The following is a 27,467-nucleotide window of genomic DNA, read 5'->3' on the forward strand; positions in this document are numbered from 1 at the left end:
AGGGATGTATGTGCGCCACTTCTCACATGTATTCATTAGAGGACAACTTGGGGGAGTCAGTTCTCTCCATCCACCCCATCCACCTTGTGGCTTCTGGAGATTGAATTCAGGTTGCCAGGCCTGGTGACAAGTGCCTTTACCCACCGAAACATCTTGCTCGTCCACAAATTTTGTTTTCCTTTTATGTGTATATGAAAATGTAGCTCACATGCTTGTAAGGTTCAGTATACTCGGTGGGGAAATTTTTTTGCACACTATAAAATATGCTAGATATGTTACATGTGAACATTGAAAATGGAAATAGATAAGTTATAACCATTTGTCGACTTTTTAAAATAGAGGGTTAGACATTTGCTTTCTTGGTGTTTTAAAACATGTCATGCAATTTATAGAACTAGAAGGTCACAAGGAAGAAGGGGGCTCGCTCACTAGGGAAAAATTCCATCTTGAATAAATAAAATTTGAAGGGCCGGGGAAATGTCAAAGTAAGGAGTGCGTGTTTGCCAGTTGAAATTGGCTTGGAGCTTGGTTGAGAAGTGACATCTAGGTGGGGATTTACTTGTCAGCATTTACTGGAAAACTTAGTAATTGCATACACTCTGCTGTGAAGTGTCCTTCTTCCAGGCCAGTTCATATGTCAAAGCTTAATTGCTAAGGGATGGAGGTTGTCTGTAGATGGAGCCTTTGAGAAGGAATTGGGTCAATGAAGGTAGAACATTCATGACTAGGATTAGTAATAGGTGCAAGAGAAGGCTCCTTTCTTTGCTTTGCCAGGGATATAGCAAGAACATGATGTCTACAGTCCAGGAAGAAGGTTCTCAACAGACACTCAGTGTGCTGGCACTTGATCTTAGACTTTACATCTCCCAGACTTTTGAGTAATAGTGTTTGTTGTTAAGCCATCTAGGCTACAATGTTTGTTTTGGCAGTGCAAGCTAAGATAAACTCTTGTCAGATTATGAGAAGACTCCTTCCTTATGTATCAACTAGAAATTTCAGAGGAGAAAGAATAAAAGTAGCTAATATGTACTGAATACTTGCTATATTATATATTAGGTACTATTCTAACTATTTCATGTACTTTAGTCTTTAAAACAAACAGCAGTATGAGATAATGTACAGAAGTCTCATTTTCAGATGAAGTCTTTGGAGCACAGCTTCGTTAAATAGTGTTCAGAATTACACACCAGTAAATGGTAGCACCATGCTCAAATGCAGTCATTCTGACCTTGTTTAACCCTTGCATGGTACTTAAAGCTTAAACCAAAGCACATCTTTATAGTGTTGCTCGAAATGAAAGCTAAAGGACATTTGGGAGTGGCTAGGAAATAATGCAGACCTGTCTATGTGTAATGTTTAGACTTGATTACAATACTGCATACTTTAACCCTAGAATAATAACACATCCCACTTGGTATTCTGAGGAAGACTAAATTATTGTGCAGTGTAGCTTAGCTGTATTTAAATATTTTTTGGATTTACTTTTTTTTTTTTTTATTCTATGTATGTGTATACCAACTGTGTGTCTGGTGCCTGAGGAGACCATAGGAGGGAGTCTGGTCTTCTGGAACTAAAGTTACAAAATGGCTGTTAGCTACCATGTTGATGCTACAAATTGATTCCAGGTACTCTGGAAGAATGGCTAGTGTTCTTAGCCACCGAGCCATCTTCTCTAGCCCCTACATATACTACGGAAAGTATACTGCATATCCTTTTCCAATTTCTGGGACGGTCATCAGTTATGATTAGGTTTGTTTGAAGGAAGACATCTAGTAGAGGAAGTGGTAATTGAGTTTCAAATAACGTCTTAGTTAAGGTTACTATTGCTGTGATGAAACATGACCAAAGCAAGTTGAGGAAGAAAGAGTTTATTTGGCTTAAGTTGCCATATCACAATTTGTCAAAGGAAGTCAGGACTGGAACTCAAGCAGGGCAGAAACCTGGAAGCAGGAGCTGATGCACAGGCCATGAAGAAGTACTGCTTACTACCATGCTCTGCCTGCCTTCTTACAGAACCCAGGACCACCAGCCCAGGGAGAGTACCAGCCACAATGGGCTGGGCCCTCCTCTGTCATTCACTAGTTAAGAAAATGACCTACAGGTTTACCTACAGCTTGTCTTCCGGAGGAATTTTTTAAATTGAGACATGTCTCTCTGATAATTGTAGCTTGTGTCAAGTTAACATAAAACTATCCAGCACATTTCTCAGACAATTAGAAATAGTGCTTCCTCAGGATCCAGCAATACCACTCCTAGGCATATATCCAAAATATGCTCAAGTACACAATAAGGACATTTGCTCAACCATGTTCATAGCAGCTTTATTCATAACAGCCAGAACCTGGAAACAACCCAGATGCCCCTCAACTAAGGAATGGATACAGAATGGAATACTACTCAGCAATTAAAAACAAGGAAATCATGAAATTTGCCGGCAAATGATGGGAACTAGAAAAGATCATCCCTGATGTCAGTTTCCCAGAAGCAGAAAGACACACATGGTATATACTCACTTATAAGTGCATATTGGGCATATAATATAGGATAAACATATTAAAATCTACACCTAAAGAAGCTAAGCAAGAAGGAGGACCCTGGGTCAGATGATCAATCCTCACACAGAAAGGCACATGGGACAGACATCAGAAGAGGGAGAAAACGGGAGACAGGACAGGAGCCTACACAGAGGGCCTCTGAAATACTGTACCCAGCAGGATATCAAAGCAGATGCTGAGACTCATAGCCAAACTTTGGGCAGAGTGCAGCAAATCTTAGGAAAGAACAGGGAGACAGTAACACCTGAAGAGGACAGGAGCTCCACAGGGAGAACAACAGAACCAAAAAATCTTGAAAGGGTTGTTTTCTAAGACGGATACTCCAGCCAAGGACCATTCATGGATGTTACCTAGAACCCCTGCACAGATGTAGCCCTTGGCAGCTCAGCCTCCAAGTGGGTACCCTAGTAATGGGAACAGGGCTGTCTCTGACATGAACTCAGTGCCTGGCTCCCGGATCACCTCCCCCAGATGGGGGAACAGCCTTACTAGGCCACAGAGGAAGACAATGCAGCCAGTCCCGATGAGACCTGATAAGCTGGGGTCAGATATATGGAAGAGGAGGACCTCCCCTATCAATGGACTAGGGGAGGGGCATGGAGGAGACGAGGGAGGGAGGGTGGGATAAGGAAGGAATGAGGGAGGGGGCTACAGCTGGGATACAAAATGAATAAATTGTAATTAATATATAAAAAATAAAAATTTAATAAAAAAAAACTGTCCAGCACAAGTAGCAACAAATATATGACCTGCAAACAGAGTACAAGGGAATTGATGTATGAAGAACAGTACATTTATGTATTTTCATTCTTAAGTTGGAGAAAATAATTCATCGAAATACTGGTTTTAAATACATAGCCGAGGGGCTAGAGAGATGGCTCAGTGGTTAAGAGCTCTTGCCACTCTTGTAGAGGACTCCAGTGTGGTTCCTAGCATCCAAGTTGGGAGGCTCAAAACTTCCTCTAACTCCATCTCCAGGGGATCCAGTCCTGTACTCTCTTCTGTGACTCTGCAAGCACCTGTATGCACACATTTATAGCCCCCATACATGCAGTGAAAGATAATAAATCTAAAAATTATATGTAGCTGAATGCTTTCATAGTTTTCCAAAATGCATTATTATCATGTTTTTAATTATACATTTGGTACTTTGCTTATTACAAAGTTCTATGATTACTTTTTGTTTTTGAAATAGGGCCTTATGTAGGCATTCTATCCTAAACTTACTATGTAGACTTGAATTTTGGTTCTTCAGTCTTTGCTTCTCTAGTACTGTGAATAGACACATATTACCAAGCCCAGTCTGTGTGGTGCTGGGGAAGGAATCCAAGGCTCCACATGTGCCACACAGGCGTTCTGTCAACAGAGTTACATCCCCAGCTCTTGCAATGACATACAGCAATTATAAGCTGCTGCTCTCATGTGTTGGTGATCAGAAATGGTATGCAGAAGCACATCTCTTTCGAGCATGGGCCAACTTGTTGAGACTCATTTAGAGGTGTTGAACTGGACTTTTGTATGAAGTTTTTTCGGTGTCAGTATAAACTCAAAGAACACAAAGAAAAGGATATTGGTTAAAATAGCCTCCAAACGGAGTTACAGAAGCGGTGTTGTAAAAGTTTGTTTTTGGTAAAGGAACAAAGAAGAATAGACTATCTGAGTCTTTTTTCCTCCTTTTCCTTCAAGCAGTTTCATTCTAGCGAGCATTGCAAGTGGAATGCAACTGCAGTCTGGAGGAGGAAGGGGAATTTTTAGCAAGGACATAATGACCAGTTGGGAGCTTTATTGAAATGAAGCATAGACAACCACTCATTATGAGCACTACTTAGTTGGACCAGCAGGGCATTCTGTTACTACAGCTGGGCATTGTGCTGATACTGTTACAGATGCTTGCTGTACAGGCAACTAATCAGAAAAGGAAATTATTGACTTACCCCGAAGTGTGATAGCAGCCCTTCCATGAGTGCCTTTTCCAATTAATTACTACAAAGACAGTATAAAAAGGGTTTTTTGGGGGTAATTTTTTGAAAAATACTTTAGCAAAAATAACAGAAGAGATTTTAGCTAACACAGTGGCATATTCCTATAATCTCAGCACTCAGGAGGGTGAGGCAGATTAATCTTGATTTAAATAAAATTTTTATTGTATTATGTATATGTGTGTGTGCCTGAATGTATGTATATATGTAAGTTTGGTGGTTTGGATGAAAATGGCCCCCCCATAGGTTCATATGTTTGAATATTTGGTCTCCAGTTGATATATCCAGTTGATGTAAGGTTTTGGGAAGTATTAGGAAATCTTTCCTTGTTGGAGAAGGTGTGGCACTGGTGGCTGGACTTTTGAGCTTTCAAAAGCCACAGCAGTCCCAGTGTGTCTCTCTACCTGATGCCTGTGGATCAGGATGTAAATCTCTCAGTTACATCATGCCTATCTGCTTCCCATCATGATGATAATGGACAGACCTTCTGAAACTGTAAGCAAGCACCTAATGAAATGCTTTTTTAGAGATTTATTTATTTATTATGTATACAGTGTTCTGCCTGCATGTACACCTGTATGCTAGTAGGGGCACCAGATCTCATTATAGATGGTTGTGAGCCACCATGTGGTTGATGGGAATTGAACTCAGGACTTTTAGAAGAACAGCCAGTGCTATTAACCTCTGAGCCATCTCTCCAACACCACACAAAGATTCTAATTCCCCCTCAAAAAGGGGTATTTATGGCATGATAATTAAGTCATATCTACCTTGTGAGCTCTGGGGGGGGGGGAGGTAAAGGCTGTATCTTTGTGTCTGCAGAACCTATCATAATACTTGGCATAAATAGGAGTACTTAGAAAATGCCAAGTAAAAGAATGAAACTAAGCTTTATGGTAGATATGTAGCTTTAATGTTATACTTGGGAGGCAGAGGCAGGTGGATCTCTGTGAGTTTGAGGACAGTCTGGTTATAAAAATAGTGGCCAGCCAGGGCTACAGTAAGTAAGACTGTCTCAATAGAAAAAAAATAGTGGTTTGTTCTTTTCTCAATAAGCATTTCAAGAGGGTTATAACTGTATCCATGTGAAGTAAAGAGACATCATCAACATACTAATTCTATTAGTAACTTTTCTCATAGCTGTCGTAAAATACATGACAGGGATACCGTAAAGGAGGAAGGATTTACGTTGACTCTTGGTCTCTGAGATGTTAGTTCAACAGGGTAGAGAAGGCCTGGTAGAACAGAGCAGTTCACATCACAGTGGGCCAGGAAGCAAAGCATAGGAACATGAAGTTATGCTGGCTTTTCTTTTATACTTCAGTGTTCTAAGCTCATGCCACCTTGGTTCACTGTTGATCTTCCTCCTTAATGAGTCCTCTCTGGAAACCACTTCACACACACACACTGCTGTGCCTCACTGATTGGTAAGACAAGGTTTTTCTCTGCAGCCTTGGCTCTCCTGGGCAGACTTTATAGACCAGGCTAGCCTTGAACTCAGTGATCCACCCGCCTCTGCCTCCCTTAGTGCTGGGATTACAGGTGTGGGCCACCTCGCCCAGTTTCGATTGTTAATTCTAAGCCAATAAAGCTGAGAGTAGAGATTAGCTACTGTACAAGCTTCCTTAATTTAATTTGATTACATCATCATTTCAAGCCATTTATTTAGAGAAGAGGTAGGTAGACGAGCTAGAACAACTTTGGGAAGTACATATTTAAGAATAAATGCTTGGAGGAATTCGAGACAAATATCTGATCAAAGTAGTATAGCAGATTTAATCTATGCATCTCTAGCTTAAATACTGTAGTATTAAAATGCTACATTTTTAATCGTCATTGATGAAAATTAGCATATAGTTGCTTAATATCTGAAGCTAGCATAATGTGTTAATGTGTTAATAAAAATTAGTGAGAGAATAAAGGCATCCACCACAGTGCCTGGCTATGGGACTCTTATCTTACTGTGCTAACCTCTAGTGATACAGTAAAAGAAGAGGACCGAGGGCAATGCCTTAAAGAAACTCAACTTTCGTGGGTGGAATGTAAGATCTGATGAAGTCTTAAAATGAGTTTTATGCCATTTGAAAATACACTGTTAAATTAGAACTGAAGAAGAAAGAAGTGCCAGAAGAGCAAGTACTCAAGAGTGGCACATTCCCTTGAGGGATCAAATGCAACAAGGAATGACAAGTATCCACTGGCTGGATTTGATTAATTAGGTCCCTGGGCTTTGGATAAGTAATTTAGAGATTATGATGAAGAAAAAGCTAAATTTCAGGGGGCTGAGGCATTGATGTGGAGTCAGAGAATATAATTACTTGAAGTTTCATTATGAAAGAGCAGATTTCTGGAGGGAAGCTCGGATAGGAGTCAGAAGAGACACAGTCCAGGATGCCTCTGATGGCTCTCAAGGTCCACAGGAATATTCTGGAAGTGAGAGCCAGAGCACAGGTGGAAAGTAGTCTGGGACCAGAGAGCAGACTTTGTAAGTGGAGGGGCGAAAGCGTAAGTCTATGTCAGGAAGTTAGAGGGATTCTCAAACTGTCTGTTTCTCTGAAGTTGGGGTGGGTCATTTGATTTATGAATCATAGCATGAATGGCAGTTAAGAGTCATTGCTTTATTACTATTAAAGGTTATAATTTGAGATGTGCATGTGTTGTATATGTATTGATCCTAAAGCTTGATTTTTGTACTGATAAAAGTTGGGAAAATTTTTCTAAATCCATTTTATGATTTAGTACTTTCAGATATGGTCTTAGTTTTTTTTATTATCATTATTATTATTTACAATGTATTCACTTTGTATCCCTGTTGTAGCCCCTCCCTTATCTCCTGGGCCCCACCTGCCCTCCCTCTTCCTCCGTTATATCTCTTCCCTAGTCCACTGAGAGGGGAAGTCCTCCTCCCCTACTTTCTGACTCTAGCTTATCAGGTCCCATCAGGACTGCCTAGATCCTTTTCCTCTGTGGGCTGGCTAGGTGGTTCCACAAGGGAGAAGTGAGCAAGGAGCAGGCAAACTATGCTCTTAGTTTTTATGATTGAATTTTTGTTTTTAAAAACAAAACTGCCAGGTTTGGTGGCACATACCGTTAATGCCTCTGAGTTCATTATGAGGGGTTCATTTTTGAATCCCATGTGAAAGTTCATTATGAAAAGTTCATATAACCTGGTCTATATAGCAGGTTACAGGCCAGCTGGAGCTACATGGTAAGACCTTGTCTCAGAAATCCTCTAATAAAACTTTTTTCTAAGATGTAGCCTAAGGGACTTAGGATCTTGTAATTGTCAGTTTCATGATTGTCAATTTCTGTATTCCTATACTTATGGTGTTTATTTCATTCATTCAAAGGTGATTAGTTAGGCTTCTTAAACTTACATTAAATGAATTTTATATGCCAAACTTCAAGAATTTTAATAAATCTCTAAAACTGAATATGTAGAAATATTCATATTTTATATATCTAGTTGTAAGTATATGAAAATTTATAGCTTTCCTTGTTTGAATTAAAGAAGTTTTTGAAGGCTAGAGAGATGGCTCAATGGTTAAGAGCACTGACAATTTTGGTTCCATTCTCAGCACTCACATAGGAGCTTGCAACAATCCATAACTCCATTTCTAGGAGTTCTGATGCCCTCTTCTGGCCTCCACGCACATGGGAGATACATGTATGTCCATACATTCATGCATGGAAGCACACATACACATAAAATTAAAATAAGTATATTTTGCTTTTTGAGACAGGGTTTATATGTGTAGCTCTGGCTGTCCTGGACTCACTTTGTAGACCAGGCTGGCCTTGAACTCACAGAAATCCTCCTGCCTCCCACCCAGAGTGCTGAGTTTACAGACATGCGCCACACCACAATGCCTGGAGTGAATAAATGCATTTTTTAAGTGTTTAGTTTGGGGATTTTTGGTAGATTCAGAAGGTTGTGTATGTATTCACATTACAAGGTACTCAGATTTGAGATATCTATCTTTTAATTTTTAGAAAATAGTATTTCTTTACTGTGTGTGTGTATGCAGGTGTGGAAGTCAGAGACAACCTTCAGGGATTGGTCCTCTGCTTCTACCATGTTGGTCTTGGGAATCGAACTGAGGTCGTGAAGCTGCAGCAAGCATTTTACTTACTGAGCTATCTCTCTCACCAGGATGTGGGAGACCCATCTTGTCACTGAGCCGTTGATTTAGGGGAAGGCAGATCTCTCCTGTAAGGTTTCTGTGGCATTTAGATAAGAACACAGAATGTTAGTTTTTAAATATTGCATTGTGTCAGGAAACTTATTTATGATCCTTTTCTGTAGAAAATTATTTCATCCATAAATAGATATGCCAGCCAGAACTTATGTATCTTCTTCTTAAAGCCATTTTTTCCCTGTACAACTGGGTTTCTTTAAAAAAAAAAATCATTTAGGCAGGAGGTGGTGGTGTGTGCCCTTAATCCCGGAATTTGGGAGGCAGAGGCAGGTGGATCTCTGTGAGTCCAGCCTGGTCTAAATGACAGCCAGGGCTACACAGAGAAACCCTGTGATTTCCCCCCCACCCCATCACTAAAAAGCCAGAAATAGGTCTTTTGTTTTTTTTTAACTCATTTTTATTTGTGTGTGTGTGTGTGTGTGTGAGAGAGAGAGACAGAAAGTGAGAGTGTGTATGTGTGCAAGCATGCATATGTGTTTGCACACTCACCTCTGGAGGTCAGAAAAGGGCATTGGATCCCTTGGATCTGGAGTGGCAGGCAGTTGTGAGCAGTCTGGATGCTGGGAACTGAACTGTGATCCTCTGAAAGTGTGAAATGTTCTTAACCGTTGAGCCATCTCTCTAGTCCTTTATGAAAAGGTTCCCCTCTAAGACTAGATCTTGATGGAATTGGGTCCCGATCGAAATGATCATATTTATAATCATGTTTCTCTACTGTTTCTGGTGATCACTGCTAAAGTTACAGTCATTGATTGATGTAAAGTTGAAGTTTACTCAGCTTCTTTTAATGGCTAGATTCTATTAAAAGTTTATGATTGTATTTCATACCTCACTGTAGTTAGGGTTTAGTTATATACTGCTGTTTTCAATGTTTAAAATGAAGCAATGCAGTCTTACCATTTTAATTTAATTTTCCCATGTATTTGTTTTTGTTTTTTTTTTACAGTACTCTGTGCAAAAAACTTGGTGAAAAAGGATTTTTTCCGTAAGTAAATGAACTTTAATACAAATCTTGTATATCCCGTGTTGGTTTTGGGGAGAGTTGTGTTTTCAGAACTGCCTGGTTTAGGGATTTGCAAGCAGACTGTTACTTTATGAATGCTGCAATTTCAGAGCATTTGCCTCCTGCTTATCGAGAGGGTTTTGTGGGTTTGCCTTACCCCATTTCTTTACCCGCTTCTACTCATTTATATAGTGTTTAGGTGTGTAAATGCAAGTGTTAGATATATAAATGCAAACGATTCTAGAAAAGGTTTAAAAAAATTAATACACTTTTACTTTTTTAACATTTTAAGGAAAATTCGCTCATACATTCAGGATTTTTTGGGAGGCAGAAAATTGAGTCTGCTTATAGTTTCCAGACTTGTAGGAAAGAAACCACTGCCAGTCTCAGGAGCAGGGGCTGGTTCCCGTACATGTTGTCTATTGGCCAATTGGATGTAATTTTCTTCTAGTTTGGGACAGGGTTTTGCTCTGTGGCCTAAGCTGGCTTTGAATTTATAGTCCTCCTGTCTGTCTTCTCAGTGTTGGGATTACAGGCATTAACAATGTCCAGGAGTTGTGAACATTTTGTAGCTTCATTTAGGATTACGTTTTGTGAGAGAGGATTGGGAGATTCTCTTGAATGTACTCTTAATCTGTAATCTTCCCTCTTCCTCACTTTGTGCTTTTTGTTACTGTTTTGAGACAGGGTTTCATGTAGCCCAGCCTGGCCTTGAATTCTTGAGGCTGCCGAGTAGTCTCTGCCAGCAGACTGCTGGTGTGCACTACCACTAACTTTTTTTTTTAACCGTATAGTTTCTTACTTTAAATTATTTAGTAACTGTCACAAGATTGTAAATAAAGACTTCTAGCCAAAAATTTTACATGTAAAATATTTGAAATTAGAAATAACTCTTATTAGATTTTTAAATCTAATAAATCTTAAAATCTAAGTTCTGTCAACTAACAAAAACAGCGTGTTGAGTGTTTAGTATGACATTAGTTAATTTTCAAGTTGGTTAAAAGGGATAGAAATTTTCAGGCCTGAAGAGATGGCTCGGCAATTCTGAGCACTGGCCGCTTATCCAGAGGATCCAGGTTTGATTCTCCACATCCACACGGAGGCTCACAACCGTTTGTAACTGCAGTTTTAGGGGATCTGACTCACTGTCCTGGCCTCTGAAGGCCCTGCATGCATGTGATGCCCATGCAGGCCAAATATTCACACACACAACAATAGTAAATTTTTTAAAGGAATAATTTGACACATTTTAAATCCATACTTCGTTCATTTATTAGTTTCCATCTTTCTAGAAATTGACTTTAAGCTTAAAGAATATAATTTTATAAAACTTTAGTTATGAATGTTGTATCTTTGTATTTACATGGGGAAGTGTGACATAGATTAATTTGAAGCAGAGGAGGGCAGTTGGAAGCAACCTTCCACTTCTGAACCAGATACTGTCTACTTTACAAGCATTTCACAGGAGAGGAGGGCCCAAGGGCTATACAACTCCCCAGTTGTGTCTGCAAGCACCAGTTTTATTCTCTTGTGGGCTGCTGCTTAATTATACTTCCCTATCACTAATAACCTAGAAGCCAAAGTGTAATTAAAAGAAAAAAAAATCCTCCTAAGATTGAGCTGTTGGAGGATTTGTCTTGGTGACATTGTAAAGCTGCAGGGAGGCTTGGGTGTGGCTCTGAGCAGCACAGAGGTGAGCACACCCTCAGACATTTGCTTCACAGTTCGGAGGTAAAATCTTCAGTTTTATCATCCAGTCTTCTTTCCTTTCCAGTTCTTTCCCTTTCCATATAGCCCCATTCACAGCTTCTCATATAAAGCATCCAGATATTCTTGTCTCAGAGTTCCTCAGAAATCTGGAAGACTCTTTAATTCTCTGTAAGCCTCTAAGAATTGAAAGTGATACCTTATAGAGTCTTTCTGTTCTTGAATAGTAGGTGAAAGGAAAAAAATCCTACATCGTTGGTGTAGGCAGTAAAAACTGCCAAGAACAATTTAAGAGTGTGAGCTTGCTTCATGCATAAGATTTAGAGACAGCATAATTATTTTTAAGTCTCAGAATGGAAGATACTTGTAGACTAGAAAGGGGAGCAGCAGCAAGTCAGCCCTTAGGCCTTCCAGAGAAGCCAGCCACAGATGAAAGTTACTTGAGGCCTACCCTGACCAACGTTAAGATTTCTGCTGGTTTAGGTCTATACCTGCACTTCAGGGTGGTTTTGCTCTGTTTATAGTTTTGTCTATCCACATTAATCTCTGTGGAGTGTAAGTACGGCTTGCATCCCTGGTGCCCTTGGAGAGGGTACTGGCTTCCTTGGAAGTGTAATTATGGACAGTTGAAAACCATTATATGGGTGCTAGGAAATGAACCTAGTTTCTCTACAAGAGTAACAAGTGCTTTTAACCACTGAGCCTTCTTTGCAGTTCCCAGAGTACAATTATTAATAGTAAACATAGTTAAGTTTTTGTTTGTGATTTAAATTGTATTAAATAATTAAAGACCATTTTAAGGTGGAACATGAGTATAAGTTAAGGAAATTCATGTATATTTTACTTCAGGGAAAATGTGTTGTGTGCTAATTTATATGTGAGATGGTGCTGTTTATTTCAACCCTGGCTAAGAATATCTGAGTTTTCTTTAAAGAATGTTTTCACTGGGGTCAGTTTTTAAAAACATTAGTACGAGCTGGCTGTTGGTTTGTGCCATAACCCTAGCATTTGAGAGAGAGAGGAGGTGGAGGATCAGGAGTTCTAGGCTAATGAGTTTCAGGCCAGCTTGAACTATGTTGTAACACCCTGTCTCTTTTGGGGGGCTGAGAGAGGATATTTACCTGTAAGGTAATCCATTAGGTTTTTGTTTGTTTTTTTGAGATGGGTTTTTCTGTGTAGTCTTGGCTATCCTGGAACATGCCTTTTAGATCAGGCCAACCTTGAACTCAGAGATCTGCCTGCCTCCTCCTCCCATGTGGGTCCTGGAAATTGTCCTCAGGTTTTCAGCTTGTCAGCAGAAAATAAATCAAAAGAGACTGACTCAGACTTAACTTAAATTCTGGAAACCATACTGGAAAGGTTTTGTGGAAAATGTTATTTTCTTTTTCTTAAAAATCTTTTTGAACATTGATTTATTTTGTAGTTATGTTTCATACACATACAAACAGGCATACATTGTGGCTCATGTGTGGAAATCAGGACAACTTGTGAGAATCTAACTCAGATTGTCAGACTTGATGGCAAGTGCCTTACCTGCTGAGGCATCTTGCTAGCCTAGCATTTGTTCTTACGTTTTTCCTGCATGTATGTTGTATGTGTGCTACCTGTGTGTCTAGTATCCATTGGAGGCTAGGTAAGAAAGAGATCTCCTCAAACAGGAGATACCGACAGTTGTGAGCTATCATATTGGGAACTGAACCTGGATCCCCTGCAAGAGCAGCGAGCGCTCTAAACTGCCGAGCCATTGATCAGCCCCCTTAATTATTTTAATTTATTATTATTATTAATTTGTGTGTATGTGTACTTGTGTGTATGTGGGTGCATATGCCATGACATACATGTGAAGGTCATAGGACTTTTGGGAGCTTGTTCTCTTCTTCCACCTTGAAGTAGGATCTCTTTTTGTTTCTCCCATGCTGTATACTCCAGGTTAGCTAGCAGGCCTAGCAGCTTCTGGATGATTCTCTTGTCCCCATCTCCCCTCTTCTCATACAAGTGCTGGGATTGCAAATATGTGCTGTTCACTGAGGTTCTTTATGTGTGTTTTGGTCATTGAACACAGGCTATCAGGTTTGTGTGACAATCTCTTTCTCCAGTGAGCTAACTTGCTGGTTATCAAGCCTCTTTTAACAATTCTTTTTTTTTTTTGTTTATTCATCTATCTATCTATCTATCTATCTATCTATCTATCTATCTATCTATCTATCTATCTATTTTGTTTTAGAGACAAAGTCTCAATCTGTAGTCCTACATGTGTTGAATCTTTCTATGTAGACCAAGTTAGGCTTTAACTAACAGAAATCTGTCTGCCTGCCTCTTCATCCTAAATGCTGGGATTAAACTCATGTAATACATGTTGCCTTTTCTGTTTTGTCTCTTCAGTAGTAGTTTATTTTTTAAATATTAGTTTTAAAAGGTTTATTGTTTCTTATTTATGTGTATGTTCATATGCCTGAGTGAGTTTATGTGCAACATATGTATGCAGATGCCCTCAGAGGCCAGAAGGTGTCAGCCACCTGGAACTAAAGTTATTCAGTTGTAAACTGACTAGTATGAGTGTTGGGAACTGAACACTCAAACCCTCTTAACCACTAAGACACCTCTTTGGCCCTGAACAGTAGGTTTATACCTTAGTACCAATGCTTGGTTGGACTCTTTAGAGTCCTTTACAAAGAAAGAGAAGAGAGTTTTCCAGGTACAGTTCTCTCTTCAAAGCTCTGCGGTTATTTGAGAAGGCCTCTCTCCCCTGTGTGTGCTTTGCTTTCATTGCCTGTTCTTCCTTTTCACATTTGGTCTGTTCTGGCTTTTTGAGCGTTTCCTTCACAGAAGGAAGCCTTTGGCTACATTCCAGATCCAAATGATAACTATAACATAGTGGACAGAATATCTGAAAGAATCAACTTAAAGGAGGAACTGGGTTTCTTGTTGGTTTGTTTTTGGCCCACTGTTGTAGGGGTTTCTAGCTCATGTTTAACTGGCTCTGTTTGTGCTGGCCTGTGGTAAGGCAGAGCATTGTGGCAGGGAGGACATGGTGAAGCTGCTCACTTCACCAAGGCCAGAAAGCAGAGTTAGGAGAAGTGAGGAGGAGTAGGGTAGGAACAAGATGTAGTACCCAAAGGTATACCTCAAGGACACAGTTCTGTCAGGAGGGTCTTAGCTCCTCCCAGAATGGCCCATCATGTTTTGAATGCAGCAGTGGACTGCTTTGTTGATGAGGTCAGAGCCCTCATAACTCAGTCCTTTCCCAGCCACCTCTTGAGTATTGCCATATTAGGGACCAAACCTTTAATGAAGCCTTTGGCTACATTCCAGATCCAAATGATAACTATAACATAGTGGTTGAGAATCAGCCTTGTGTGTGCATGGGTTCAGAGTCTAAACTTAAGTGGTTCTCAACCTTCCTAATGCTGTGAACCTTTAATACAGTTCCTCATGTTGTGGTGACCCCCATTCATAAAATTATTTTCACTATTACTTCATGACTGTAATTTTGGTACTCTTATGAATCGCGATGTAAATACCTTGTTTTCCAACGCTTTTAACTCTCCTAAGAAAGAGTCCTTTGACACCCCCCACCAAGGAGTCTCAGCTCACAGGTTGAGAACCCACTGTTTTAGACTCTGTCCATATTTCTCACTGTTATGTATGTTGAGATAGTTATTTAATCTTTTTGTTCTTCACTAATAAAATAGGGATAACATTCATCTCTCTCAAAGGATTATTGTAAAGATTTAAGATGAAGAATTTTGGGTAATTCCCATTGTGTTTGCTATTTTAGTCAATACAGCCAAGCATTTACTTACTGTCAGTCCCCTCTCCCTGTTTGCTATTTTCAGTTCTTTTTTGTGGAGTCTCTAATTACTTGTAATCATTACTCAATAGCAGTTTTTTTTTAATAGCTAGTTTGACTTTTCTGTAGTTAATATTCTGTATGACAGCTATGTTTAACAAGTTCTTCAGATGGGTTGTGAAGACAGGTGTGTAGAAAGAGGAGTGGGAATGTTTGAGCATTCACTTTCTCAGGTTAACTGGCTGCCCACAGTCCTCAGGCACCATCTAGACCCCAGTAGTGTCTACAGTACTTCAAGTTGAGAACAAGAGAAAAAAAAATACAGTTGTGCTATCCAATTTGGAAGTGACTTCAATCATTGGTTTAAAATAGGTCTGTGTGTGTATGTGTATTAGAATGGAAAAATCTTGTATAGCAAATGGTAATCCTATGTAATTAATCTTTTGTCTTACATGTCAAAGTATTTTTTTTTTTTTTTTTAGTTTAAAATACTTCCCTTTTTTCCACAGGACTCCCTGATCCATTTGCTAAGGTGGTAGTTGATGGTTCTGGGCAGTGCCATTCTACAGATACTGTGAAGAACACACTTGATCCAAAGTGGAATCAGCACTATGACCTGTAGGTGTAAATGAATGAAACACAAAGTTAATGTAATGTAATATAATCTTTGAAAAGAATCATGGGAAATGGTTTCAGTTTATGTGTAATACACTGTGGTCTTTTTCTTTCTTTCCCCTTTTCAAAATAGTACTAAGGATTGAGCCTTGGGTCTCACATTGTAGGCAAGGAGTCTGCCCCTGAGCTTTGCCCCCATCACCCTTTTAACTTGTATTTTATCTGAGATACATCTCACTAAGTTGCTCAGGTAGGCCTTGAACTTGGAATCATCCTACTTTACCCTTCTAAATAGCTAGGATTGCAGGCCTGACAATACCACAGGCTCAGCCTTTTGAGTTGACATTTATAAAAGAGGAGCCACATCCAGTGGAAAAGTGCTTTCAATTATTGATAGACAAATAGACACCACACACACACACACACGCAAGTACAAAGTAAAAAGAAAGAAAACATCTTGAAAAAGTTACAGCCATACTTGATGGTAGGATGGAAGACTGGTGATGTTGCACATCTTTTCATGAGCTTGATAGGACGTACTTTATAGTTAGTATTAACTGGCTATTTAGGGAGGTCTCTTACGTTTTTTTCAAGTGCAGTGGAGGGGAAGAGATTAGAGTAACACTTGGGATCATTTTGTTAAATCTTTTCATTAGGCTGACAGTCCTATAAAGGATAAGAAGTATGTTTTAGCCCAAACCTTGACTGCATATATAATATTGTATTTTACGTGATAACATTGTGCTCTTTTATGGAGATATTCCTTATGTTAGAGCCTCTTAAATTTTATTTATAAGTCTTATACTTGTTAGGAAAGTTGAGGTTCTAATAGAATGAAATAAAAGATTTTTATTTAAGTTTAATGCTGGGTGCAGTGGTGTGTGCCTGTTGTACTATCTGTTCAGGAGGACTGTATGTTCTCAGCCAGCCCCTCTGGACAAGACAGCAAGACCCTTTCTTAAAAATAACAACAGTAACAAAAAGTGTTTAGTGTATAGGTTTAAAAGAATTCATTTTTTTTCTAGCCATGTGTATTAAATTATACAAGTTTTCCATAAAATGAAAACAGAGACCGCCTAAATGCAATTTCTGATTAGTTTCTGACCCTGAAATATTTTGACAGAATGTTTTTGACTTGTAAAACTTAAGTGCTTACTGTTATTTAACTAATTCGTAGCTATTTTCAGAAGACCCGTATTTAGGGAGTTATTGTAGTTTAGAATTTAATCTTTTGTATTATAGTATATAAAGAATATGCCGTACATTGCCCTAAATAGAGCTCCTTAGGCCAGCAGCGGCCTACTGAGGCCTCAAGAGTCGATATTGCAGAACAGCTGCAAACCAGTTAGGAAACATTAATTTGTGTGTCTGTGTGTGTGTTTGCGTGTGTGCGTGCCATGTGCATGTGTTTGCTTTGGGGTTGTTACTTGTTACTATGTAACAAGTGATGTAAGAGGCAGTAGTTATGTACAGTATGTATCTATCTGGTAGACACATTTGAAAACTGGTGCATTGCATACTAAATGATAGTTTAGAGCAGCTCATTGTAAGCAATAGACCCAGTACAAACTAGCTTCATTTCAGAGCCAAGTCTGATGGCTCACACATTTAATCCCTGACATGGGAGGCAGAGGCAGGAGGCAGCAGGTTAAAGGCTAACCTGGTCTAAACAACAATAAAACTAGGCATGTAGCTGAGTTGGTAGAGTACTTGTCAAGCATGCATGGGAACTTGGGCTTGATTCTAGCATTACATAAAACTTGATGTGCTAACACATGCCTAAATCCCAGCAAGATTAGGGGTGAAAGCAAGATCAGAAGTTCAAGCTTATCCTAGTCTACATATAGAGAGTTCAAGGCCAGCCTGGGCTGCGTGAGACCATGCCTCAAAGCAATCATATCCACCAAAGCAAAGGGAAAAACCTTAGTTTTTATAAAGTGGATGTATTGACTTGCCTCACAAAAACTTCAGGGGTGATCATTCTTTAGACACAACTGGATCCAGGGCTCAAGTGAATCTTCCACGTTCCTTGTTTTGTTTTATTGAATGATAGCATAAGATCAAGGTTGCTGGACCAAAAATTTGACCTCTTAGAATCACTGAAAGAAAGTTAGGTTCTACTCACACGATTATGTTATTAACCATGTTTTTGCATGACTGAATGCCATGTTAATAATTGGCCACGATAGAGCTTTTACATACTTGCAGGCATATGCACAGGCAAGTACAGTAACGCTTTTCCCTGCTCTGCTTGTCTGCAGGCAGTGAAGTGAAATCTACAAGAGTCCTGCTCGCTCAAGGCCTGCATATAGGAAAGAAGCAGGGGAAAAGCGTTACAAACAACTTTTGTTCTGCAGCATTTAAAAATATAACAGGTAGGTCAGATTTTTGGTCTATCAGCCTTGACAGTGCCTCTTGAAGGTGAACTAAGTATCTGAGGTAATAATTAAAATATATCTAAAATGTGATTAAAATGTGATTGTTTTATAAATATCATAAATGCCTTAGTGTTATGAAATAGTAGCCGCCAATTTTTGTGTTCTTTTTCTTTTGGCTCTGCTGGGGGATCCAAACCCTGGTCCTTGCACATGCTAGGGGAGTGCTCTTTCTGTATCTCAGTGACATTCCCAAATCCTAAAAGAGCTTTTTTTTTTTTTAAAGTTTTTGCTCAAAATGAGATTGTAAAAAAAGGGATTATATTAAAATGGTTTAAAATGTTTTTAAAATTTAAGTTCAGTACTTTGGATTGATTGAATTCAGATATATTTTGCTTCTTTTGGCCATGCTCTGAAATATACTTAGGACTTTAGGATATTAAAATGTTAAATTTTATACCACTTTAACTACCAAGTTATTCATGTAGCTGTTTTGTCTTTTAGGTATATTGGAAAGTCTGATTCAGTTACGATCAGCGTATGGAATCATAAGAAGATCCATAAGAAGCAAGGTGCTGGATTTCTTGGTTGTGTTCGTCTTCTGTCCAATGCCATCAACCTCCTCAAAGACACTGGTTGTGAGTCATTTCTTTTTGATTAGGAAATATGTATGAGAACTTTTATGTAGTAGGTGTCCAAGAACTTAAGGTCTCACGTATATTTGAAACATTGGTAAAAATTTCTGGTCTGATACCAGGTATGGTGGTGCACACCTGTAATCTTAACACTCCGGGAAGCAGAGACAGAGGCAGGTGGATCTCTGTGAATTCAAGGCCAGCCTGGTCTACAGAGTGAGTCCAGGACAGAGAAACCCTGTCCTGAAAAACCAAATAAATAAATAAATGAATAAATAAATAAATAAATAAATGGAAAAGAAGGAAAGGGAAGAAAAAAATTTCTGGTCTGGATTTGTTTAATGGACACAAAAATTGAAACATTTTGGGATGGCAAAATGGTTTGGTGGGTAAACCAGTAATCAAGGCTGATAGTACTTTATCTTCCCTCCTACCTCCCTTTTTTCTCTCTCTTCTCTCTTTCTCCTCCCCTGGCACACAAAATAAATAATTAAATGAAATTTTAAAAAATGAAACATTTTAAGGAAGTGGAGAGGATGCTTAGAGGAATTTGTGGTATTCAGAAGTGATTGACATTGGGGCTTGTCTCGGACCAGATAAAGGCAGCTCTTATCCTTAAACAGAGAAGCCTCTCCTTACATAAACGGAGTTATTTGTAAGCACCCATGGCAGCACAAGACACCGAGAATGAAGGATGGTTCAATCCTGACCTCTAGAGATTTGCCCATCTCCTCAAGGATCAGGAAACATTGAGGAAGAAGGGTAGTATGAGGCACAGGATGGGAAGAGAGCCTCCAAAATGTCACCTCACAGCACTGGAGGCACAGAAGTCCAGCCCTCCTAACACTCACCTGTGGAGGTAGGAGAGACTTGTAAGCCCTACCATTCAGTGCTCATCTGTTTGGTAAGTAACAGATCCTAGGGGAGAATGAAGGATAGTGCCCAGTTGTGTACACTGATGAACCCACCAAGCTCTCTCACAGTTAGCTCTGAACTTGGACACAACTTTAATTAAACTATGCAAGACACTTAAAAATAACAAAACCAAACCAAACCACAAATTTGGTTAATAGGCAAAAGAGATTTGTAGGGAAGAGAGGAAGAGGGGATTTTGTAGAGGTGGGAAGGAAATAGAGTGGCCAGAATATATCACATACATGTAAGAAATTGTAGAACAAGAGTTACTAATGAGAAAGAGAGGAAAGGGAGAGGGGTAATTGATATCCAGAAGGTTAGAAAGGTACCAATATACATGCTTTTAAAAACAGTTTTTTAAAAGAAAAATCTTTTTAATGATAGCGTACATCAGTCTCAAACTCACACAGACTTGCTTGCCTCTGACCCCCTGAGTGCTGGGATTAAAGGTAGGAGCCACCACCACCCAGTGGGAGGGTACAGCCAGAGGCATCTAGAAGAGTCCAGAGCAGAGAGAGAAAGTAGTAGGTTAAACATGCCCGGCAGATTAAACCTGGCCATGAGAGAGGAGGGGGTTGATAGGCAAGAGTGGAGGACCACTAAGGTAGGAAGACGAGAGAGAGAGAGAGAGAAGAGAGAGCATATGGCTCGAAGGTTTTGTGGGTGGGTTGGTGTTTCCCATTCCACTGGAATTCCTGACTGGCTAGGAGGTGGCTACTTCAGTCTCCATTTTCCCTGCTGCTAGGAATCTCAGCTACAGTCACCCCCATATCCTCCCAGGAGCCTACCCTGTCACGGTCTCTAGCTTGTTCCAGAGATGCCCTCCCAGTGGTTTCCCTTCTCTCTCCCTGCCTTCTCACCTTCCACCCCTGCTCTCCTCATACCTGATCCCCTATCTTGTTCCTCTCCTCCAACCCTCTCCTACCGGTTCCCTCTCTTCATACACTTCTGATGTCTATTTTATTTCCCCTTCTGAGTGAGATTCAAGCATCCTCCTTTCGGCCCTCCTTGTTATCTTCTTTGGGTCTGTGGATTGTAGTATAGTTATCCTGTACTATATGGGTAATATCCACTTGAAGTGAGTACATACCATGTTTGTCTTTCTGGGTCTGGTTACCTCACTACCCTGCCTACAAGAGGTGCAGGGATAAAGATGGAGCAGAGATTGAGGGAATGGCCAACCAATGAGTGGCTCAACCTGAGACCCACCCCATGGGAGAGAGCCAACCCCTGACACTATTAATGGTAACTCTGCTGTGCTTGCAGATAGGAGCCTAACATAAATGTTCTCTGAGAGGTTCCACCCAGCAGTGAATCGAAACAGATATTGAGACCCAGATACTCAGCGAGTCTTGTGGAAGAGTTGGGGGAAGGATGGAGGGACTTGGAAGGGTCAAGAACTCCACTAACCTAGACCCATGGGGCCTTATAAAGACTGAAGCCCTAAACACATACGTAGCAAATGTGCCTTTCCCTTGGGACATAGTTGGAAGTATCTTCTTCAGCAGATGTTTTGTTTGTGTTTCTACAGAATTTTTTAGTATAATATTAAAAAAAGTTACTGTCATGAATGCATGAGCTAATAAAGAAATTCATGTGAATTGTATCGAAGGAAATTGGTAAACAAAACCACTAAGTTTAGCTTTGAATGCTAGGTGTATTAAGGGGGATTTTAAAATCTTAACAATGATCCTACAGAAAGGGAGAGGACTGAGTTATGGTTTCTGATCAGGAACTTCAGCTCTTAAACAGCTGATGTTGGTGTAATCTTGTGGAATGGATACAATTTACCCTTCTCCATTCAAATGCTGATTTCTCTACCCCACTATCTGGTTTCAATCAGGACATTGCATTGTGATGCTTTTTCTGAGCATCACCTGTCTCAAGTTTGTGTAAACATGCCACCATTTGTTCTCTATATTTTCAATTAAACGACCAGCCAATGCTGTGCAGTGGAGAGAATAGGGTGGGGCATCCTGGTCTAGAGGGGAGGAAAAGGAAGCAAGTAGGAGGGAGAAGGGAGATGGGCAGGACAGGACTTGAAACCAAGAGGAAAGATGAACCGGACCAAAGATATGACTAAAAGCAAGTATATGGGTGAAATCTGAATGGTAGGAAACTATGTGGGCTTGGAGGTTTAGGATGGAGTAACTATTGCCCAGCATTGTGCCCTAGGTTAATTAAATAAATCCTAGTCTCTGTGTGGTGATTTGGGTATACAGCTGGTTTAGGAATAACTGCTGCTTAACTAAAAGATAAATCAATAATAAATATTAATAACTCACAACAAGCTGAGAAAAATCTTAGCTCCTGGGTTGTTAGGATATGAGCAATAGAAGAGAGATACTGGGTTGACAAGATTCTACATGTGGATACAAACTGCTAACAGTGTCCAATTCAGCAGGAAGACTTAACATTTATAAACTAAGCCAATGTGCTGTGGGGACATTGTACCTTATAAATTTTGGGGGCAGGGCAGTGTTATATTGATTTTTACAGATGAGGCATCTGAAAGAGCCGTCACCCTAAATGATTACTTCAAACCCAGAGCTTACAAGATTTTTCTTTGTTTTCTCTCTTTTTTGTTTTTTGTTTTTTCAAGACAGGATTTCTCTGCATAGCCCTGACTGTCCTGGAACTTGCTCTGTAGACTAGGCTGACATGCCTCACACTACCACCCAGACCTCCTTGGCTTGATACTTATTTTGTGTTCTTTTGGAATGGTTATATTAAAAAATAGTAATAACAGATAACATTATTCAGCACTTACGTACAAAGTGCTATACTGAGAGTTTTGTAAAAATAATCTGATTTAGTCCTTGAAAAATAATTAGGTAGGTTTTGTTGTATATGAGAGAGCCAGGGCTTAGGATCAACAACTATCGAGAGGTAAGCCAAGGCTCAGACTGAAGTGATCTGAAAGCTTTGGAGAGTATGCCTGTCACTAACATAGTGTACCAGTGTTTCATAATTTTTGAAATCTGAATTTGTCAAAACTTGCTGAGATGTTTAAACTACATGTGCAGTTTTAACTACATATGCCGTTGCAGAATTTTAAATATTTGTTTTATACTTAAAATGATTTAAACAAAAGACAGGTCTGATTTTCAGTGGCCTGTGAAAATTATCACTTATAGGTTGTAGATGTTGGAATTTCTGATACTAGCTTTTTATTTTTATTTGAATAGATCAGAGGTTGGATCTATGCAAACTGGGGCCAAATGACAATGATACAGTCCGAGGACAGATTGTAGGTAAGTGTGGAATTTATGAGTTTTAGCTTCATTCAAACTGCCATACGTAGAAAATACTTTTTTTTTTTTTTTTTCATTTTAAGACAGAGTCTCATGTAGCCCAGGCTGTTCTTGAACTTGCTATGTAGCCAAAGGTGACCTTACAATTTTGAGCCTCCTGCCTTTATCTTCTGAGTGTGCAGGTTTTGTGAAGTGGTGTGAATCAAATCTAGGGCTTTCTATATAGTAGGCAGGTGCTCTGCCAACTGAGCCCCATTCTCAAGCCTCTAAATAACTCTGAATAACTTGTGTTGGCATGATTTAAATATGAATTATGTAACATGCTACAATGGGTCCAGAATGCAGCCTAACTTAATTAAAAATACAGGGATGGAGAGATGACTTAATTGCTAAGAGCATTTGCTTTGCAGGCATGAGAACCAGAGTTCAGATCCCAATATCCATGTAACAAAAACAAGCCCAGCACGGTACAGTGCAGCCTATAACTCTAGTGTTGAGAGGAGCAGAGAGAGACAGGTGGCTCTCTGGGGCTTGCTGGCCACTAGCCTTGCTGAATAACCTGAGTTTCATGTTCAGGAAGAGACTCTATCTCAAAGGAATAATGTGCAGGGTGAGAGAGGAAGACACAGTGCCCTTCTTTGATCTCCATGTGTACATCCCCCAACCCCAGCTTCACAGTCAAACATAAACATAGACCACAATAAATACAGAGATGACACACACTAAGTGTAATGTAAAAATGAAAAAAGCAGTACTTGTTATTGTTAAGAATTACTGATTCTTTAGGAAAGAATCTCTTAAAAATGTTCAAATATAGTAAAGTATTGAGATAGAGACTTTGTGGATTTTTAGAAAACAAATATGAAACTTTTTGTAGTTAAGAATTGCTAACTGACAAAAATGACAATGAAATGAGCACTGATAGAGTAACATTAGCTGGGGAAAAGGGAGACATTACCACTCAGAAGACACTAGTAGAAATGGTTTAATAGGCCATCTTCAACTGGCCTAGAGGAAATGGCTCAGCCCTAGGTTGATGACCGTGCATGGTGCACTAGGACTCTACGGCAAACAGCTTTGGGGACCTTTAAATTAGAGGGGCAAATTGCTGTTTCCCTTTGAGGTAGAGCAGGATTTAAACTAAAATAACTTCACTGTGAGTCTATCAGAAAAGTTTTAATTCCCAAGGGACAGCAAGAATTTGAATTCATAGATGGAAAACTTCCAGAATAGCCATGTACCAAAAGACTGTGGCAGTTATCCCTGGAAGTATCTGTGAAACAAGATTACTGATAATTTCTGTTTTTAAACTGAGAAAAGGGAAAATATCTCAAATATAAATCCTTTTACACACCTTTTAAATGTAATTTGCCTGCTGATTTGGTATTCTATGTAATGCTTGGCAGTTAATGGTTACAGGTATCAAAATCGTTTCACCAGCTGTACATTTGCATTTATAAAAATCGCAAGCCAGACACAGTGCCACATGCTTATAATTCCGGCATTTGGGAGATCGAGGCAGGTGGATCACAGGTTGGAGGCCAGCTTGAACTAGGAGACTATTCACACCACTTACCTCAATGTTGCAGACTTGACTTTGTCACATATTAAAACTGGAATTATTAGAATTCACTACGTTCAGAACTAACACTTTGATTTATGTGTATATATATTTAATGTAAAAATCTTGTGTGAATCTGGTTTTCATAGTAGAACCATTAAGAGAGATTGATGTAAGCTGTATTAAAATTTCTTGAAGTTATGTCATTGTAAAACATAGAAAGTTCATGGACTTATATGGACCTAGATACATAATTCATAACATACCTGGAAAAATTTTATGTATATGATGTCTTTCTGTGATTTATTTGAAACAGTTTCATTCTGTAACTCAGGTTGGTCTGGCACTCACAGTGATTGAGCTGCCTCAGCCTCCTGCGTGTTTGGATTATAGGCATGAGTTTCCATGCCTAGCTAAGATACCCTTGGGGGGAAAATACACTAGAAAACTAACATTTTTAGTTGGCTTTGAAGGTACACCCCTGCTACTGCAGTATTCAGGAGGAAGGAGGAGGAGGATCTCAAGGTGAAGCATAGTTTGGGCTGTGTACCAAGAAATTTTCTTCTGGGGCTGGAGAGATGGTTCAGCAGTTAAGGGCACTTGTTGCTCTTTCAGAGGAGACCCAGGTTTGGTTTCCACTACCCACATCAGGTAGCTTACAACTGTCTGCAACTTCAGTTCCAGAGAATTCGATGTCCTCTTCTGGCCTCATTAGCCACTTGCATGCTCATGGTGTACATACATACACTGTGGTCTACACACAGACACATAAAATAATAAAGTAAGGTTAAAAAAACATAAAAAAACTTAAAACCAAAACACATAATTAAATACCCAACGAATCCAAGCACAATGGTACTTACGTGTAACCCTAACACTTGGGAGGTAGAGGCAGGAAGATCAGGTGTTTGAGGTTCTCTTCAGCTATGTAGTGGATCTGAGGCCAGGCTGAACTATATGAAACCATGCCTAAAAACATTCCTGTGGGTTGGTGGTGGCACACACCTTTAATCCCACTACTCTAGAGGCAAAAGTGGGTGGATCTCTGAGTTGAGGCTATCTTGGTCTACAGAGTGCATTCTAGGACAGCCAGGACTACACAGAGAAACTCTGTCTTGGGGGAAACAAACAAACAAACAACCAAAGAAAGAAATAAGCAAAGCAAGAGCTAAGCATTCTGGAAATTTCAGCTATTTTTATCTATTTGAAAACTGACCAACTTAATGATTCTTTTTTTTTTTAAATAAAACATAAATTTACTGAAGATTAGTATATTACAATTCTCTCCTCTAAGTTCTCATATAAATTCTCTCACATATAAATATGCGATCAATCTTGAAATTACTTTTATTTTTTCCAGAGTTTCAACCAGGTGTGGTGGCTCATGCATATAATTCCCTCATTAAAGAAGCTGAAGAAATAGGATTTTCATGAGTTTGAGGGCTGGATGGACACCATAGTGAATTCAAGGCTACTGTTGATACATAATGAGACCTTGTGTCAAAGAGTGCCACAGAGTGTCAAAGAATGAGAGGCAGCTCCATAACTAAGAGCACTTGCTGCTCTTGCAGTGGCCTGACCAGGCTTGGTTCTCAGCACCCATGCATTAAGTTCCAAAGACCTTACCTCCTCCTCTAACTAGCCTGCATGGTGCACGTATACGCATGTAGGCGAAACGCTCAGACACGTAAAATAAACACATCTTTCCAAAAAGCCCAAAAACAGCGTTCCCTCTCCAAATTTAAAGAGCAGAGTTCTGAAGTCTTTCTTTGAAAGAAGAGCCCTTGGATGTCATATTTTATGTTTGTAACTTACTAATTCTATAAAATGTCAGGGTATAGTCAAATTTGGCTGTATTTTTTTTTAATCTTTTGGGATGATGCCAAAAATAGAATTAAGAACTAATAGAACAAGGAAGAACTTCAGAGCTATCAGAGTAACCTAACTTCCTCATAATTTAGTCTGGGATTATGAAAACTTGCACTGAATTGAGTGTTATGGTGCTGTCAAGTTGGTGGAGCCTACTTTAGAGCCTGTATGCCCTGCTTCCAGCTTGTTAGTAGTGATTTTATACTATATTTCATACTGCCATGCTGCTAAAACCATGTGACCCAAGCTTTGCCCCTTTGCCAGGATCCAGGATATTTTTTATAGCTGTTCAGATTTTCAAGAACGCAACCCAAATTCATGTAAAGTTTTAGCCTTAATGTGTTTTCAGACTTTATTAATGTCCTGTCTCTTAAGTGCAGTGAGTGGCTTTACATTGCTCCATTCTGACGTCGGAAGGCACTAGACTCTACCCCAAAAGCATGGCAAAGTAGAGAAAACGTTGATTTTTAATATCACTTCTAAAGAAAGATCGATGGGAAAAGAAGTTACAGATTTTAATAGAAATCTAAGACTTCATTGTAAACTTGGTTACTCTTGTTTTTGCAGTGCTGGGAACTGAACTCAGAGCCTTATGCATGCTAGGCAAGAACGCTGTCAGCTGAGCTACCTCTTCAGCTCAATTATTCTGAAGTATTCAGATAATCTGCATTTCATTTTACTTGGTTTTCTGAGACAAGGGCTTCTTAATATGTACAGTTTGGCTTTAAACTTGCTATGTGCCCAGGCTAATGTCAAACTTCCAGCAATCCTTCTGCCCTATCCTTCTGAGTGCTGGGATTGCAGACAAATACTACCACACTTGGCTTTGGGTTGGCCATTTAACTTGACAGAACCAGAAAGCACTGTCATAGTCTTAATAATGTTTTTGTTTTTTAATAGTAAGTCTTCAGTCCAGAGACCGAATAGGCACTGGAGGACAAGTTGTGGATTGCAGTCGTTTGTTTGATAATGATTTACCAGATGGGTAAGTGAGCATCATCAGAGTCATT

At 39.5% G+C, this 27,467-nt stretch overlaps 1 protein-coding gene across 2 annotated transcripts in view; it reads left to right on the forward strand.

Moving 5' to 3' along the window:
* Positions 1-27,467, forward strand: part of Smurf2 (SMAD specific E3 ubiquitin protein ligase 2) — a 96,132-nt gene that overhangs the window by 29,391 nt on the left and 39,274 nt on the right. The window contains exons 2-6 of one of the 2 annotated variants that reach the window (XM_021634285.2): positions 9,680-9,718; positions 15,743-15,851; positions 18,728-18,861; positions 22,962-23,027; positions 27,358-27,442. In XM_021634285.2, coding sequence (XP_021489960.1) covers positions 9,680-9,718; positions 15,743-15,851; positions 18,728-18,861; positions 22,962-23,027; positions 27,358-27,442 — 433 coding nt within the window. The remainder of the gene's footprint in view (positions 1-9,679; positions 9,719-15,742; positions 15,852-18,727; positions 18,862-22,961; positions 23,028-27,357; positions 27,443-27,467) is intronic. The other variant, XM_021634286.2, reaches the window with a different exon arrangement.

Source organism: Meriones unguiculatus, chromosome 7 (assembly GCF_030254825.1).
Source record: "Meriones unguiculatus strain TT.TT164.6M chromosome 7, Bangor_MerUng_6.1, whole genome shotgun sequence".
NCBI classification, from domain to species: Eukaryota; Metazoa; Chordata; class Mammalia; order Rodentia; family Muridae; genus Meriones; species Meriones unguiculatus.